This window comes from Dipodomys ordii, unplaced genomic scaffold (genome assembly GCF_000151885.1).
Source record: "Dipodomys ordii isolate 6190 unplaced genomic scaffold, Dord_2.0 Scaffold119, whole genome shotgun sequence".
NCBI classification, from domain to species: domain Eukaryota; kingdom Metazoa; phylum Chordata; class Mammalia; order Rodentia; family Heteromyidae; genus Dipodomys; species Dipodomys ordii.
In genome coordinates this window covers 4,911,394-4,926,787 of record NW_012267335.1, presented here as the reverse complement: position 1 = coordinate 4,926,787, position 15,394 = coordinate 4,911,394, and the positions used below count along the sequence as shown (strand labels likewise).

Genomic DNA, 15,394 nt, shown 5'->3' with positions numbered 1-15,394 from the left:
TCACTCACCACTAACCTGTGTAGGAGACAGCACACTGGACCCTTCCTTGCATATGCTTGGAAAGAGGGCTGGGGTGGCGTTCAGAAAGCTTGGTTAGTTTCAAGATCCACTATTCACAACCAAAGCAAACTGTCAGTCTCTCTGAGCCTCTAGCTCTGTGTGTGTGTGTGTGTGTGTGTGTGTGTGTGTGTGTGTGTGTGCAGAGTCAAATGATTATCCTTGCCTCTCTCCCTCAGTTTCTATGAAAATGGATTTGCAAGACAGAACGTTGTGAACACATTTTGAAAATTGTCAAGTGCTTACTTAAATAGATTAGGGTGCTTTTAATAATTTCCACCAAGCCCCCAGTCACTTAGGACTGATTTCTACACCTATATATTTTTTTCTTCTAAAAGTTTTTTTTTGTTTCGGAACAGTTATTATTTAACGCTCATTTATTAATAGACTTGAAATCAGTTTTGATGGCAGTCAATTGCTAACAATAAACTGAACCTGGAGTTTTGGCTTAATAGCCTGATTCTGCATTTCTCTTTTGAAAAGTGAAGTCTTCACAATTTGTTGGAGCTGGGCTGAGGGGCTGGGCTGCTTAGCGACCTGCTAAGTTCATCAAGTTGCTCTTCATGAGCTCACACTTGTTGCTTACACAATATGCATTTTCCACTCTCCTGTTGTTGTTGTTTGGTTTTGCTGTTGTTGGCAATAGGGTTTGAACTCAGAGCCCTAGGCTTGCTCAACTTGTTCATTTGCTCCTGAGTCATACCTCCAGACTATTTTTTTTGCTGGCTATTTTGGAGATGGAGTCTCATGGACTTATTTTTGCCTGGGCTGGCTTCAAAGTACAATCTCAGACCTCAGCCTCCTATGTAGCTAGGATTAGAGGTGTGAACTATTGGTATCTAATGTCCAGTTGGCCTATTAAACACACACACACACACACACACTTTACTTGATATCAACATGCCATACTGGCCTGGTTAGAAAATAATAGGGAAATTTCACTTGAGACGTAATTTCAATTACTGAGAAATTTTGAGCAAGAGAAGAGGCTTACCGCTCTCCCTTAGGAAGAGCACACGGGTTTCTTATCAGCACATTGGTTCCTTCCTCTAGAGAAAGGTTGTTTATGCTTCGTCACCAGGAAGTTTCAACTGAACTTTGGTCAACAATAGCTCTGTAATTACCAAGACTTTCACCAAGCTCAGATAGAGACAGCAACACCTGACCGGCCTGCCAAGGAGACACCTGAAGGTAATGAACGTGGCCCTGGGATACTGGCTTTCGTGACCACTGGCCTGGGTGGACTCTAGGTGCCCCTGGGGGGAGGAAGCGGGGTGGGAGGGCTGCAGCAATCAGGCCTCCACACAATATCCAATAAGCTCTTCCTTTCTCCAGCAAACTTGTGTGTGGCTCTCCAGAAAGCAAGCCAGCCACCCTAAAGTGTGGCTACCTGCTAGTTAAAAGTCATTACCGAAGATCTCCACCCACCCAATGTACTTGGCTTTATGATGCTAAAGCTGAGACTTTAAAAACCATGTCTTGCCAGGTGCCAGTAGCTCACACCTGTAATCCTAGTTACTCTGATGATTGGGGTTAGAAGGCAGCCCAGGCAGCAAAGTCCATGAGACTTTTATCTCCAATGAACCACCAGAAAATTGGAGGTGGTGCTGTGGCTCAAGTGGTAGAACATTTGCTAAACTTGAGCAAAAAGAGCTTAGGGACAGCAGTGCCCAGGCCCTGAATTCCAGTCCCATAACCACCACCACCAATAACAACAACAAAGTCTTTTTGCCAGGTAAGTAGATTAGAGTATTTTAAATAATGCCTATCAAGTCCAAAGTTACTTATGACTGATTTCTACACTTTTTTTTTTTTTTGGCCAGTCCTGGGTCTTGAACTCAGGGCCTAGGCGCTGTCCCTGAGCTTCTTTTGCTCAAGGCTAATGCTCTACCACTTGAGTCACAATGCCACTTCTGGCTTTTTCTGTGTATGTAGTACTAAGAATTGAACCCAGGGCTTTATTATGCATGCAAGGCAAGCAAGCACTCTACTACTGGGCTACATTCCCAGCTCCTCTATATCTATTTTTTTCCTTCTAAAAGTTTATTGTTTTTCTGGAGCAATTGTTATTTATTACTCATTTATTAGTAGATCAATGTTAGGCGAGAGAGAGAGAGAGAGAGAGAGAGAGAGAGAGAGAGAGAGAGAGAGAGAGAGCAGCATAGTTCCATGGTAAAACTCAGGATATTTTGATACCACACCCAGACTCTATCCACTGGAACTGGGGGACAACTCATAGAGTGGGATCTGAAAGCGCGTGCACCTGCAAAGACTGACTTCTTCCTCCGTGCTCCCCATTGGCTTGCGGTGCTCAGGCCCAGCATACTGAGAAGGCAGGTAGGTATGAGCCTGGTGGGCTCTTCCTGTAGCCTAGACACTGGTCGGGACCTTGGCCACAGGACTGACAGTGACCACTGCCACTCTGAGAGCCTGGGGGCTGTGGCTTGGTGCTCAGACATCCACACAAGCCAGACCAGTGTGTCTTTCTAGATGCACACCCTTGTTGACTACTTAGCTTAAGTACAGTGCTAGGAATGGAACTAAAATACTGCCTCAAGTCATTTTCTGAATGTGAGTATCTGATGCGGATGAGAGTTGACGTTGATGGTGTGTTCTTATAGGCATATTTGGATTAAATGCCTGAATTTTACAACTCACCTGAGGAGTATGTAATGCCATTAGTTTGTTGTTATAGTTGCTTGTCTGTTTCTGTACTGGGGTTTGAACTCGTGACCTCAAACGCTCCCTTTGCTTTTTTTGCTCAAGGCTCGTGTTCTATCACTTGAGTCATAACTCTAGCTTTAGCTTGGACTGGTTACTTAGGGAAAAGTCTTATGTTTTTTTTTTTTTTCTGCCGAGGCTGACTTTGAATCAAGATCCTCAGATCTCAGCTTTCTGAGGAACTGGGATTACAGGTGTGAACCATCACCACTAGTTTTTAAGGGCAAGGAAAGAGAGGTATGGAAAGGTTTAGCAATCTGTTCAGATCATACCCAAATTAAAGTCCAGTTTCCTTGGACACTGGAGTGCATTTGCTATCTCCACACCGGAGAGGACCAAGGAAGTAAGCAGAGAGCTCAAAGGGCCACAGTGACCCCTGGGAAGGTCTCATCTGCCACCTGCCTTGTTGGCTTCAACCACCAGAAGTCGCAGTGTACCAATGTGGCTAGTGCATGGGAGTAGCAAGGCCACAGCCGGGCAAGGAGAAGCAAATCTAAGAGCAGTGGGTTCTAGAAGACGCTGAGCTGTTCCTAGTCCTGCCAGCCCAACAAATTAAGGTTTATATTTGCTGAGTGATTTACTACTACTCATTAGTGTATTTTATACTTCACCGAACTTCGATAGGCAAATTATATGAACACTTTATATCTAAGCAAAACATGTCAGATGTCACGGCTCAAAATATGTATTTAATTAAAGAAATACATCTCTTAATACCAAAGCCCTAAATACATATTAAATGATACCCTAATCTGAAGGTAAATGTGATATGCCATCGAACAGATATTAAGTGACCCACATATACAGTAATACCTCCATTAATGAGGCAGATGTACGCCAACAGCACACGTTAATGTCAGAAACTTCATTACCCCATGAAGCAATAACCCAGAAGTCATAAGGACCCAATCCAAGGAGGACAGAGAAGAGAAATTATTAAATATTAACCAAAATCACATTGAAGCGGGCTGCCAGAAAGCACGTATCTGGAGGGTTTAAGATAGAGCAGAAATGGGAGGGAGTTGGAGCTGCAGGGGTAACTCAAGGTCTTTCGGGGAAATCGGGAATAAGAACCTGGCGGGGTGGGGTAGCCTGGATTAGTGCACTATGGGTACAGTCTAATGTGGTCACCTAGCAACCTTGCAAGGACTCAATCTGGAGAGGAGAGACGGCTCCCCTGACCCCACTCACCCACCTAAGAGACCCCTAAACGCAACACAGCACGACGGGATGACGCATACATGATTCCACCACATTGCACACCTCACGAGCCATTTGCAAGCCCTCCAACCACAGGGGTGCCTGTCACTATCCCACGAGAATGCAAAGACCGAGTCACAGACCTGGTTGGAGCTCCATACTGACTCACACTCTAAGCGTAGCCCGTGGACAGAGGAGAACCATCTGCACGTGGAAATTACCTTGTCCGGAACCTTTTTCTCTCTTCACCAAGGCAAAGAAGTTGGGCTATGCAGAGACACTGGACAGCTGAAGGACAGAGGAGATAGCAAAGAAGCGGGAGACTCAGCTACCCAAGGCTGGGGGAACCCCTGAATTTTACTGGTTTCCTATTTATACCATAAACCATGCAGGACAAACACACACTATTCATCGAGGTATTTTTGTCCCGTGCAGCTGGGTGGCTTAGCAGGAGCTTTGCTATCGAGCCATATGACTCATGCCAACAGTGCTGCATATGATTTATGAAGACGTAAAGAGAAGGAACACAGCCAGTTCCGTGATGGAGGAGCATCCTTTGCTCAGGACTTGCTCATCAAGCATGGTGCTATGGCTTGGTCCTTTCTTTCCGGGTCTCTTGAGTTCCAATAGTGATGCTACCTCAGTCTTCCCCAGGCCAGGGGACACACCCCCATCCTCCCCAGCCCGGCCTCCCCAGCCCGGCCTCCCCACCTGCCCTGTGCCCCTCTGGAGTAGGGAACATTTCACTGCACAACACAGCCAAAGGCACAGACGCGGAGCCATTCTGCTGCCACAGGAGGTTCGGTGGCTGGAAAACCTGCCCAACTCTCCCAGCAGTGGTGTTTGCCTGGACCTTGGGCTGCTAGCTTTAAGTGGATTTGCTGCCCAAGGCAGGGGAAAGAGGTTACATAGGGGAATAAGTTAAAAAGCTCTGGTCTTTCTCCCCATGCCCCTCCCTACCCACCTGCTCACCCCACCTGAGCAGGGCCCCATCAGTGCCAGGCCCTTGGGCATTTGGTAATACGATGACCTGGCCTTGCTGAGAACATTTCCAGTTGCCTTGCTGACATGATCCTCGAAGAATATTAAAAAAAACGCCTTCCCTCATCTTTACCCGGAGATCAAAAAGGAAAGGGAGAAATCTCTAACTCTAGAAACTTCCCAAGCTGGACTTGACTCATCCTGTTTTTTTTTCTGCTTTCCCTCCCTGTCCAACAAGGCCAAGATTGACATCTACTCCTTGCAAGATGAGAGATCAGCCCAATGGCCAGCCCAGGTTGTGGCTGTAGCACATAATGGCTGCGTTGTGATAATGTAGCTTTGTCTAAGAAAGCAACTGTGGCAACATCCTGCTTATCTGCTTGCAGAAAGGGGCCGTTACCCATCCATACACTGGCCACAATGAGGCTGGATGGAAGCTCATAAGAATTTGTGAATAATAACCTATGTGGGGCCTGGGCTTTGAAAATTTTCATCTTCCATTAAATTGTGGTCAGCTCAGAATGAGGTTTGTATTCATGTTGTCTAGCTTGTTTATATCTAGCTTTGTCTGTTGTCTTCCCATGAGAGGTGAGATTTGCAAAAAGAGTGTGAGATGACCATTTTTTTTTACATAGTCAAAGTATAGGCCAAAAGTTAGAAAATAAAAAATGAAACTCAAAAAGTGTTGATCTAACTTCCTCACCGGCATAAATGCTAAGTGTCTCATCCTTTATCTGGCTTTGTTGTGGTTCATTAAGAGCTCCGGTGCAGGTTTTGGTGTGTTTAATTTTAACATAATCCAGCCCCTGCCCCCACAAACACACACGGGAGCTGAGCAGTTGGTTGCAGGCAGTTGTTTTAATCTTTACCCCTGGAAGCTTTGAAGGCCCTTCCTGCCTCATCAAAGTGCTCCCCGGCTCCGTGCATCTGCCCAGCTTCAAAGGCTCACTACAGGGTTTCGTAGTGTGCTACAACCATGTCATTCTAAAGGACCTATTACTCTCTATTTATTGTGCAAATTTGTATGCTGATACCCTTGTGTCTCCTTGATAGACCACTTAACCTCCCAGTGGCCTTTTCTAGCTGTTATTAAGAACGGTCTAGAAAAATTATCAAAAGGAACTCGTCAGGGTCAGACAGCCCCAGAGTAGCCTGGCTGACTTGATGGAAGTCTTCCTCAGCTTTGCCAGCTATGCTAGAAGGTTCCACCAGCAGAATTGTTAGGGGTTTTCCCTTAGGAGCTGGGAGGAAGCTAATTCATTTTGATTGAAGTTGCAATTAAAGACAAAACGGTTTCATCTTTATAAAAATTATATGTAGAGGGTTCTAAAAGGAAGGCGAGCCCTGAGATAAAGGGGCGCATGGATTTCCGGGGTGGGGCTGTCTGATGATGCGGAGCTTTCCCGCGGTAGTGCCACCCACACAGGACTACTGCGCCTGGGAGCAGGGGCGAGGACTGAAGAGCCGAGGCTGCGATTGCTTTTACATTTACTTAATTGAAACCCCCCTTAGTGAGGCTTCTGTAGGGAATGACATAGCTCCAGGAAGGTGTGCGTCGAAAACGTACGGCTTAAATTGGAGGAATAAAAATGGGAAGGAAGAATAAAATAGTACTCACTTAGATCTTGGGGGGGGCGGGGAATCCTTTTGATTTGTCCCAAAGATCTGTCCACCCAGGTCCTAGAGAGAATAGTGTCATTGTTTATTTTCATTAATCAACAGAAAGCCAGGCTGCTTTGCCCACACAGAGGCCAGGCACATCTCTCTGCGTGGGTGCCTACTGATGGATAGCATTTCAAGCCATTTTGTGCAGGGCAGTGGACAAGGGGAAAGGTAATGGGATTACCTCCTCATTTACTAGGCCAAGCCAATAACGTGTCATTGTATGTGGCTGTCAGCTTTGTGTGTTGCCAGTGTCCAATAACAGGTAGGACGCCCGCCCTTTTAAAGCGACATAAATCAGGAGTTGTCTAAGTGGAGAGGGGTCCCTAAGAGGTCACAGGGATCCCAGGCCTGTCCACTCATCTGAGCAGGGCCTCCACATTGTTCTCTGGGCTGGCAAAAGCACAGGGTGTGCTGATTTTGTGCTTGGAGATTCCTAACTGGAGAAACGGTGAGATGTGCTGATGGGACGGAAGGAAGAAAGAAGAAAGAAGAAAAGAGGGAGGGAGAGAGGAAGTTAGGAAGGAAGGAAGGAAGGAAGGAAGAAGGAAGTGAGGGAGGAGGAGCCACAGCCCTGCATGCGTATGGCTGCCTCGCCCGCCCGATGAGTGAAGAGCCACACTGAGTCAGGCAGAGGTCTCAAATTCAGACCCCCACGCGCCCCAGGTTCAGTTCCTACCAGGTTCTAACTAGCAAACCCTAAGGAAACCTTGGAAAAGATAAAACCCAACCATACAGTGAGTTTTTCTCCAATCAGGAAAAAGAAAACTTACTCAATGGCCCACCTCGTGTTTGGGGAATATTGCTTTTGCCCCCTTCTTTCTCCCTATTGAAGGAAGGGTTCTGGGCCTAGCAGGGAGCCAGACACTGTAGCTGCTGCGCTGCACCAGCTCCTCCTGAGAGCCTGCCTTTCTCATCCTGAGTTCTTTTGTTTTGTTTTTTTTGTTTTGTCTCTGTATGTGTGTGTGTGTGTTTCCCCATGGCCAGCTGCTCCAGAGATACAGTCAATTTAGATTAAACAGGCTGAAGAGTGCTTTTCAATATGTCAGCCAGGCACACGTCTCTAACTACAGCGTGCAGCAGGTACAGTTTAGAAAAGAAAAGTCCGGGGCTGGGCCGGCCCTCGGGGCCTGGGCCGGGGTGGGGCTGGCTGGGTGGGGGAGGGGGAGCACGCCTGGATTGTGTTTTTTTCCCCACCTCCAGCCCTGGGATCCGCTCTCACCCTTTCTTCCCGCCTGTCTTCCCCTCGCCCTGTGCCTGCTCTTCCCCGGCTGCCACCCGTCTCTATCTGCATTGTTCCCTAAGGCCCCGCAGCCAATGTGTGGCCAGGCCTGGCTCACTCTCCCAGCCAGCAACTTCCTCTGAAGCTGCAGCGCATAATTACCAGCAGCTGCTCCCGGCTGCCGGCTGGCCAGCTCGGCACACGAGCTCCGAGAGCCGGGAGCCAGGAGGCAACGCCGCCGCCCCTTGGCAGCAGCAGATTCTCCCAAGGAAGCGCCCACACCCTTGGAAAGGGGGGCAATTCTGTCTCTCCTCGCTCCTAGGGCCAGTGCTGGGGGGGGCTCTCAGGTGGCTGCTGTCACCTGCCACTTCCCTGCTCTGTCTGTGTCATTTGGGGCAAGGTGGGGTGTCAGGCGTGCGGGGAGGGGCGGAGGGGGGCTCTGGCTCCAGTTTCCACTGAAGGGCTTTGTGAATGTGAACGGAAAGATGGGGGTAGGGAACTTGTCCTGACCCCCTTCCCCCCCCCCGAAGCAGCTAGTGTGAGGTATTGCTCTAAAATGTCAGTGAGTAAACATAGCCAGAGCCACACACACACACACACACACACACACACACACACACACACACACACACAGAGGCAAACATAGTCATTAAAGCCCGGTCTGCTCAAGGGAGGCTTCGGTGGGTAAGTCCTTTTGAACAAACCACTTACAGTTGATCTAAATGAATACCAGGAAGCGGGTACAGGGGGCGTCAGGTGGGTGAGGTCAAGGGGAGGGGAGCGGACCGTGCGGAGAGGAAGGGTGGGGAGCAGATGTGAACGTGGAATCTAGGGCCTGGAGGCATGGGTGGGGTTGGGCCAGCTAGGGGAGAAGGTGGCGAGGGACCGTGTCGGCTCCGATCGGAACCCTTTGCACACCCACTTACGTAGAATTATTTCTTTACAAAGGAAAGAAAAATAATAATAGCAATGAACACTCAAGCAGGTCTCCGTCTCTCCCCCTAGGAGAGCAGCCGGGTGCGGACGGGGTGGGGGGAGGAGAGTGATATGTCAGACTTGACGGCGAGGATGATTCGGATCCAAAATTAGGCTTTGAATGTGTGACGCGGGGCTCTCTCTGCCCTCTGCTATTCCTTCCAGTCTGGCTGCGGACCAGACCTGGCTCTTGGGGCTGGGGATGGGGGGGGGAGGGATGGTGGCCGCCGGTGGAGGTGCAATATCAGGATTCAGGAAGAGAGGGATTGAAAATGTTGGGAAGGGTACCCCGCCCTCAATTCACCCACCCATCACCCCCAAAGCTGAAGAGGGGCCAGCTCTGGAGGTTGGGCTCAGGCCTCCTGCCCGACCAGCGCTTCTGGTCCCAGGCTCCCTGTGGTCCTTAGGAGGGAGAAGCCACACCGGAGGCGCGCTCTGCCTTGCCCAGCTGCAGCTCCAAATTGGGGCACAGTGGGGTGCCTCCTGTCAGAAAGGAACCGCTCACTGACGCTGGCTGCTGCAGGTCAGGTGGGAAGGAAGCTCGCCTGGAGCCTGTGTTCCTGCCCTTGGGTGCCAGTCCTGGGGCTCGAACGCAGGGCATTGCACTTACCATCGGCCTTTTTGAGTGAGGCTGGTGCTCTACCACTTGAGCCACCGCTCAACTTTCAGCTTTTTGCCGATTAAGTGGAGATAAGAATCACCAGGATTTGAGTGCCTGGGCTGGCTTGAGTTCTCCATCCTTAGATCTCAGCCTCCTGGGAAACTAGGTTGGCAGCCAGTGGCTGCGCTTCGACAGCCACAATAGACGGTCGGTCAGTTGCAGTGTGTTTTCCCTTCGCACCTCTTTTTGTTTTGATGCAGAAAAATCTGAGCAGCACGGTGCTTGTTGAGTAGTGCTGAGGGGTCCTGACTGGGAGGTGTTCTAACAGTAATGGGATTGCGGGGAGGCGGGGCGTGACTGTGTGGATTGGTGCCAGGCTGATGCCTTTCTGTGTGTGTGTTTTTCATCAGTCTCTGATCAGCTTTGCAATTTAATTCTCTGCAGGGGGAAAAAAGAGGCCAGATCAAGTGCCTTCTCTTCTGAGTCCTAACCCTGGTTAACCCTGGTCACAGGAGAGAGGCCCACAGACTCTCAGCACATGCCCAAAATCAACCCCAGGGCAGTTCTTGAAGCCTGAGTATTCTTGGGGAAGTGTGGCCGGCTCCAGACTGGAGGTCCCAGTGACTCATTCGGTAGTTTTTGTGTTTGTTTGTTTGTTTTTTTCATTTTGGCAGGCTTTGGGCCAGGCTTGCAACATACAACAAGCTCCGCAGCAAACCGTCAAGTCTGAGATCTCCCCCCCCCCCAGCATGGGGATAGGTGGGGCTTCACATGGGGTATGGAGAAAGCCCTGTGAAAGGAAGATGGCGAAGAACTAGAGAGAAAGGAGAAATCAACCTTTAAGAATGAAGTCTAGCAGGAGGTGGGTTACTGCCCTCCCTTCGTCCTTCACTACCTGCGTAGAGACGGCAGCTTCTTTCCTGACTGCTGGTTTCTTCCCATCCCTAAAAGAAGGAAAAAGATTGCATCTCTGCAGTCAGACTCCGAATGCGTGATGTGAGCAAGAGAGGAAGCACACAGGATGTTTCTAGAAACTGCAGTTTCTAGTAAACTACAGTGAATGAAAGCATGTGACCTTCCCCCCTACTTCATGTGTATTTATTTACACTGAAGTGACTCATTAAGTCCATCTGGTTGAAGTAGGTGTCGTGAATATCAGCAATTGATGAATACAGGTATGGAACTACTTTTTCTCTTCAATCACCCTTCTGTAAGTTTCAAGCATCGATGAGGCTTTGTTTTTCCACATAAAGGAAGCAGGAAAGCACTGAGGCCCCTTCTAGCATCTCCCAGAGCTTCACAAAGACGTTGGAGCAAGGTATCATGTGTGCTCCACGAGCAGATGGAGACACTGAAGCGTGAAGAGGTGAGGGGAGGCGAGGTCACCGGGCAAGCAGGTGCTGGCTGGCTTCTGGTGCCTGGCTCCAATGCCTGCTTCTGCGCGTCTCTCTTCCCACCAGCCAACAATAACTTCATCTCCAGCCGCACCCTGTCTACCAGGACCCGCCACGTGCAAAGTGTTTGTGTGCAAATGAGAACGCCACTGTCTCGGGGTAGAAGGAGAGGATGCCAAGCGGGAATGGAGTCAGAATCCCAGCGAAGGAAGTCATTCTCCAGTGAAGTGAGCAATCGCACCGTCCGGCCACTAGAGGATCAACAGCCTGAACATTTACTGAAAACTTTATTGTATACGCCATGCTTGGAATTCTTTCTCCCTTTATACAACTGTGAGGAGAAATTGACAGAGGACCAAAACATTAAAATTTCATGTCAATGGTCACATGTTGTAATAATGTATGTCATCTCGTATAAACCACCCAAATGCCGAAGTTGATGGAACACTTCTATGTAAAAATTAGGGCCGTGACCCATTTTCCCTTTCCCTGTGGCCTGTTCATCCCTTCAGGCTTTCTGCCTGGCGCTGGCGCTGGCTTCTGTGACCTTAGGCGAAGGCTTTGAGCTTCAGCTTCTTCTCTGAGTGCCATCAGCCTATGCCAGGGGTATGGGTCTTGGGGGGTTTTGCAAAAAGTAATTGATTGACTTTGCATTTGTTAAACTATTCAAAACAGCCATTTGGCACATAGCTGGTGAATAAGGTGCTTAGTTACTGCTACTGCCCACGTGTATGTGTGTGTGCGCGTGTGTGCATGTGTGTGTGTGTGCGTGCGTGTGTGTGTATGACAGTACTGGGGTGTGAAGTCAGGACCTACTAACTTGAGCCACACCTCCAACCCCTTTTTGCTTTGTTTTCAATAGAGACTCCTAGTTTGTTTTTCTGCCCAAAGCAGGCCTCAGGCCGTAATCTCCCTGCCTAGGCCCCCTGTACGCCTGGAATCAATCACAGGTGTGCACTACCCTGCCAGCTTATTGGTTGAGCTCAGCTCTCAATAACTTTCACCTGTGCTGGCCTGGAATTGAGGTCATCCCAATCGGGACCTCCTGAGTGGTCAGGATTAGAGGTGTGTGTAACCATGCCAGCCCTGAGTTCATTCTCTATAAACCGCTTTGTTAGGAGAACTTTCATCTATATAATACAGCTTACAGTTCCATCAGGCAGTCAAGGAAGAGGTATTGAACTTTCAGAATAGATGAGAAAGTTCTGGAATGTATGAGAACATTCTCTCTCAGAGAGATCGTGCGATTTTCTTAAAGTAATGGGGCCAGTTGGTAACAACCTAGAAGCCTAGCAGCTGAGTCCTTTCTGCTAACATTCCTTCATTACCACCATGGTCTCTACTTCAGTGCAAGTTCTCAATCTGAAACCTTCCACCCAGCCTTCTGGTCCTTCCCTGACCCTCCCTTCACCTCCACTTGGATTTGGATATTCATGGACCAGGTGAGTCAAAATGAATTTGGGTAGGTGGTAGGGTCGGGGGAGGGAAATACTCTAAGAGGTTAGATTCCAATCCAATGTTACATGTTGTGTTGTTACATATCTCCGGCCTGATAAAATCATCCCAAATGTCACCAATCCCTGGGGGAACTTATCAATAATTAAGCATTTTTAGTTCACTTAGGAATGCAGATTCCATTTAACAAGAGGATGTACACTAAATATGCCCATTATGTTGTGGCTTGTCACGGAATGTGTTAGTGATCTCAGCTGGGTTCCTCTAGGACAGATGACAAAGCTAATTCAGGTATCAGTCTTTCCTGAGAAAGCAGAACAGCCCCTAACAGCATCCTGGATGGGTTTCTGAAGTCTGTGTTTATTAGGAGTGTTTATTAGAATGACTAATAATGGAAGACACAGTGTGGCAGAACAAAGAAAGGGTGGGGGAATTGCTCAGAGAGGCCCAGAAGTCGGGTGAGCTCCCCAAACACAGAGCTGAGCTCTGCGTCAGTGGCAGAGTGAACCATTTGTCCCCACGTTGATATCTGCGGTTTGGAAGGAATAGGCAAAGAAAGCTATCCTCTGTATTTTATAGGTCCACCCAATGGCAGGTCATTTACAAAGTATGTAGCTTTTTCCACATAGCCATCAGGGTCTTGTTTCTCCCTCCCTTCCCCAACACACACGCTTTAAAAAAAAAAAAAGGTTTGTTTTGGAAGGCATCAGAGTCTCTTTCCTTTTTTGTTTCCTTCTCTCTTTATTTTCTGGGAAAAGACTAATATTAAGAAAGAAAGAAAAAAGAGGGAGGAGAGAAAAGGAGAGGAGGAGATGGGACAGAGAGAGGAGTTGACTCAGAAGAAAATGGTGGCCACAGGCGTCAGCCTCCGAGCCCTGTTCCTCAGCTGTGTGGATCTGTGGGCCTGGGTTTCTTATTTACACACACACACACCACCCAAGCCCATTTTCCTACCAATAGAAGTTTTAAGACCTTAGAAAGCCTTGTGAGCCTTCGTGTTCCAGGCTTGGAGCAGGAAAAGGCCTCTTCTGAACGGCATCTGAGCATTTTGATGGCCTTTGTGCAGAATATGTCTGCAGATAAATTCTTCTTCCTTGCTTGCCAAGCAGAAAGCCCATGGCAAAGCCATGCCTCTTCTCCTCCCCCACTTCCCTGAGGCCCAATGAAGGAGCCAAACTTCTGTCACCTGAAAGTCAGAACTGCGGGGAAAATGGCTCCTGGTGGAAGGTGATGGGCCTGGGTCCCAGGAGCAACATCCGGGGCAGGAAGCACCCATGGATGACAATGTATCCTAACTTTCACCGCATGTCACAGGGCCAAGCCAGCCGGTGTGTGTCGGGGGGGGGGGGAGAACCAGTACCCTCTGTTGTCCGACCCAGGGTCCAGGTGCCAGGGCTGTTGAGTGGAGACACTGATCCCGGTCTGACATGGAGAGAGGAAAGCAAGAAGAAAGGGGGAGGCTGGAAAGGAGGGGCACAGAGGTTAAGTGGGGGCCGGAGACCCAGGGAGGGAGCCAGGACTCCATGTCCTCTCCGAAACTCTTCTGTGAGCGTGGATTCTAGATCTGTGCTGCAGAATTCCCTGTGGGCTTAGTACCCAGCTGAAGGCCATAAATCATACGCTGGGCTCCTCTGTTCCAGTCTTTATCAGTCAGACCTTCTCGGCCCTTTCTTGCCCAAGACGATGCAAGGCCACACATCTGCCAGGGACACGGCCGAGCGGCTGCTCCCACGGCACAGGCTCTGCTCAGCAAAGCCCTCTGGCCTTGTCCCAAGGTCGATTTCTCTTTGGCCTCTCTCTCTCTCTCTCTCTCTCCCTCCCTCCCTCTCTCTCTCCCTCTCCCTTTCTCTCTCTCTCTCTCTTTTACTTGTGCCTAGTCGCTCATATTAATTTGCATACCAGCACTTGTATAACTCACCTTTAAATTGGGGAGACAATAAACCTACCTAAATACCAAAATGCCTGAAAAACAGTGGGGGTTTGAGTAATGCTCCTGGACTTCTCCGTCCGTGATTGTATTATGACTGAGACCTTGGGAGTCAGTACTGACCTTTCTTTCGAAGATGAGGCTAAGGGATGGGCCCACAAATCATGGGCAGAGCTGGGAGCAGCACTGTCTCCCAAGAGTTACTGCTGTTCTTCCTTCCATAGTGCTACCTACACCAACCCACCACGATCTGGGCTTGCATGCTCTCTTGGCTCCTGTCCACAGCCTGGTAGAAACAGCGGTGAGTAATGAGATGGACGTGCCAGACACAAGGAAGGGTATGGAGAGGACTGGAGAAGGCCTGAACAACCCAGCCGCTGCCAGAGGAGCATGCTTCAACAGGAAACGGAACGTTCAGCTTCCCAGTCGCACAGTCCATCTTTCCAGTGCTCTGTTCCCATAGGGAGCTCATGGCTGCCATATTGGACAACACAGATAAGAATCACTGCTGTCCTGGCAGAAGGCTTCTACATTCTGTGCCAGTCAGGATTGAATCATGATAGCTACTCAGTTCCAACAGCATTTGAGGTCCTGTTATTGATGTCTTTTGTCAAGTGTCTTGTGTGTGCATGTTGGAACTGGAGCTTGAACTCAGGGACTTGTGCATTCTTCTGGCTCAGTTGCTCAAGGCGGGCGCTCCATCACTTGAACCCTGCCTCCAGTCAACCATTTTGCTAGTTACATAGAGATGGAGACTCACGTGTACCCGATCATCCAAGTCTCAGCTTCCTGAGTAGCTAGGATGACAGGCATGAGCCCCTGGCACCTGCAGCAGTTGCTTTTATGGTAACTATACGACAAGAACTCGCCTCTTGTGCCCCGAGGTTCCCTGTCCAGAGGGGGTTCCTCCCAGAACCACCCGGGGAGAAAGGTCTGCTCTCTCTCTCCTTGCTGCCGGCCGCTCACTCTGAGGCTGTCTTGCTGAACTGCTACAAATGGAAGTCACCTGAAAAAGTGGTGCTTGGGTAAGTGACGGAAGAGGGCCTTTGGCCTATTCCTTGGTGTTGTCCTGACTCAGCTCACTACAGGGCGGCAGCTGACGCTCCCTCTTGACCTGGGCTGCCCTGTGGACGTCCTCTCAGCCCCCACGAGCCAGCTGCACCCCAGGACGGATTGGTGAACTGACCCTTCAGTGCAAA

General features: G+C 49.3%; 1 protein-coding gene across 1 annotated transcript in view; it reads right to left on the bottom strand.

The window, feature by feature from the left end:
- Maml3 (mastermind-like 3 (Drosophila)) overlaps positions 1-9,431 on the bottom strand; it is a 386,611-nt gene extending 377,180 nt beyond the window's left edge. Inside the window, exons 1-2 of the mRNA XM_013029504.1 lie at positions 9,242-9,431; positions 7,962-8,104 (exon numbers count right to left, since the gene is read on the bottom strand). Of these exons, the coding sequence (XP_012884958.1) occupies positions 7,962-8,104; positions 9,242-9,431 (333 nt within the window). The remainder of the gene's footprint in view (positions 1-7,961; positions 8,105-9,241) is intronic.
- Positions 9,432-15,394: the final 5,963 nt, after the last annotated feature.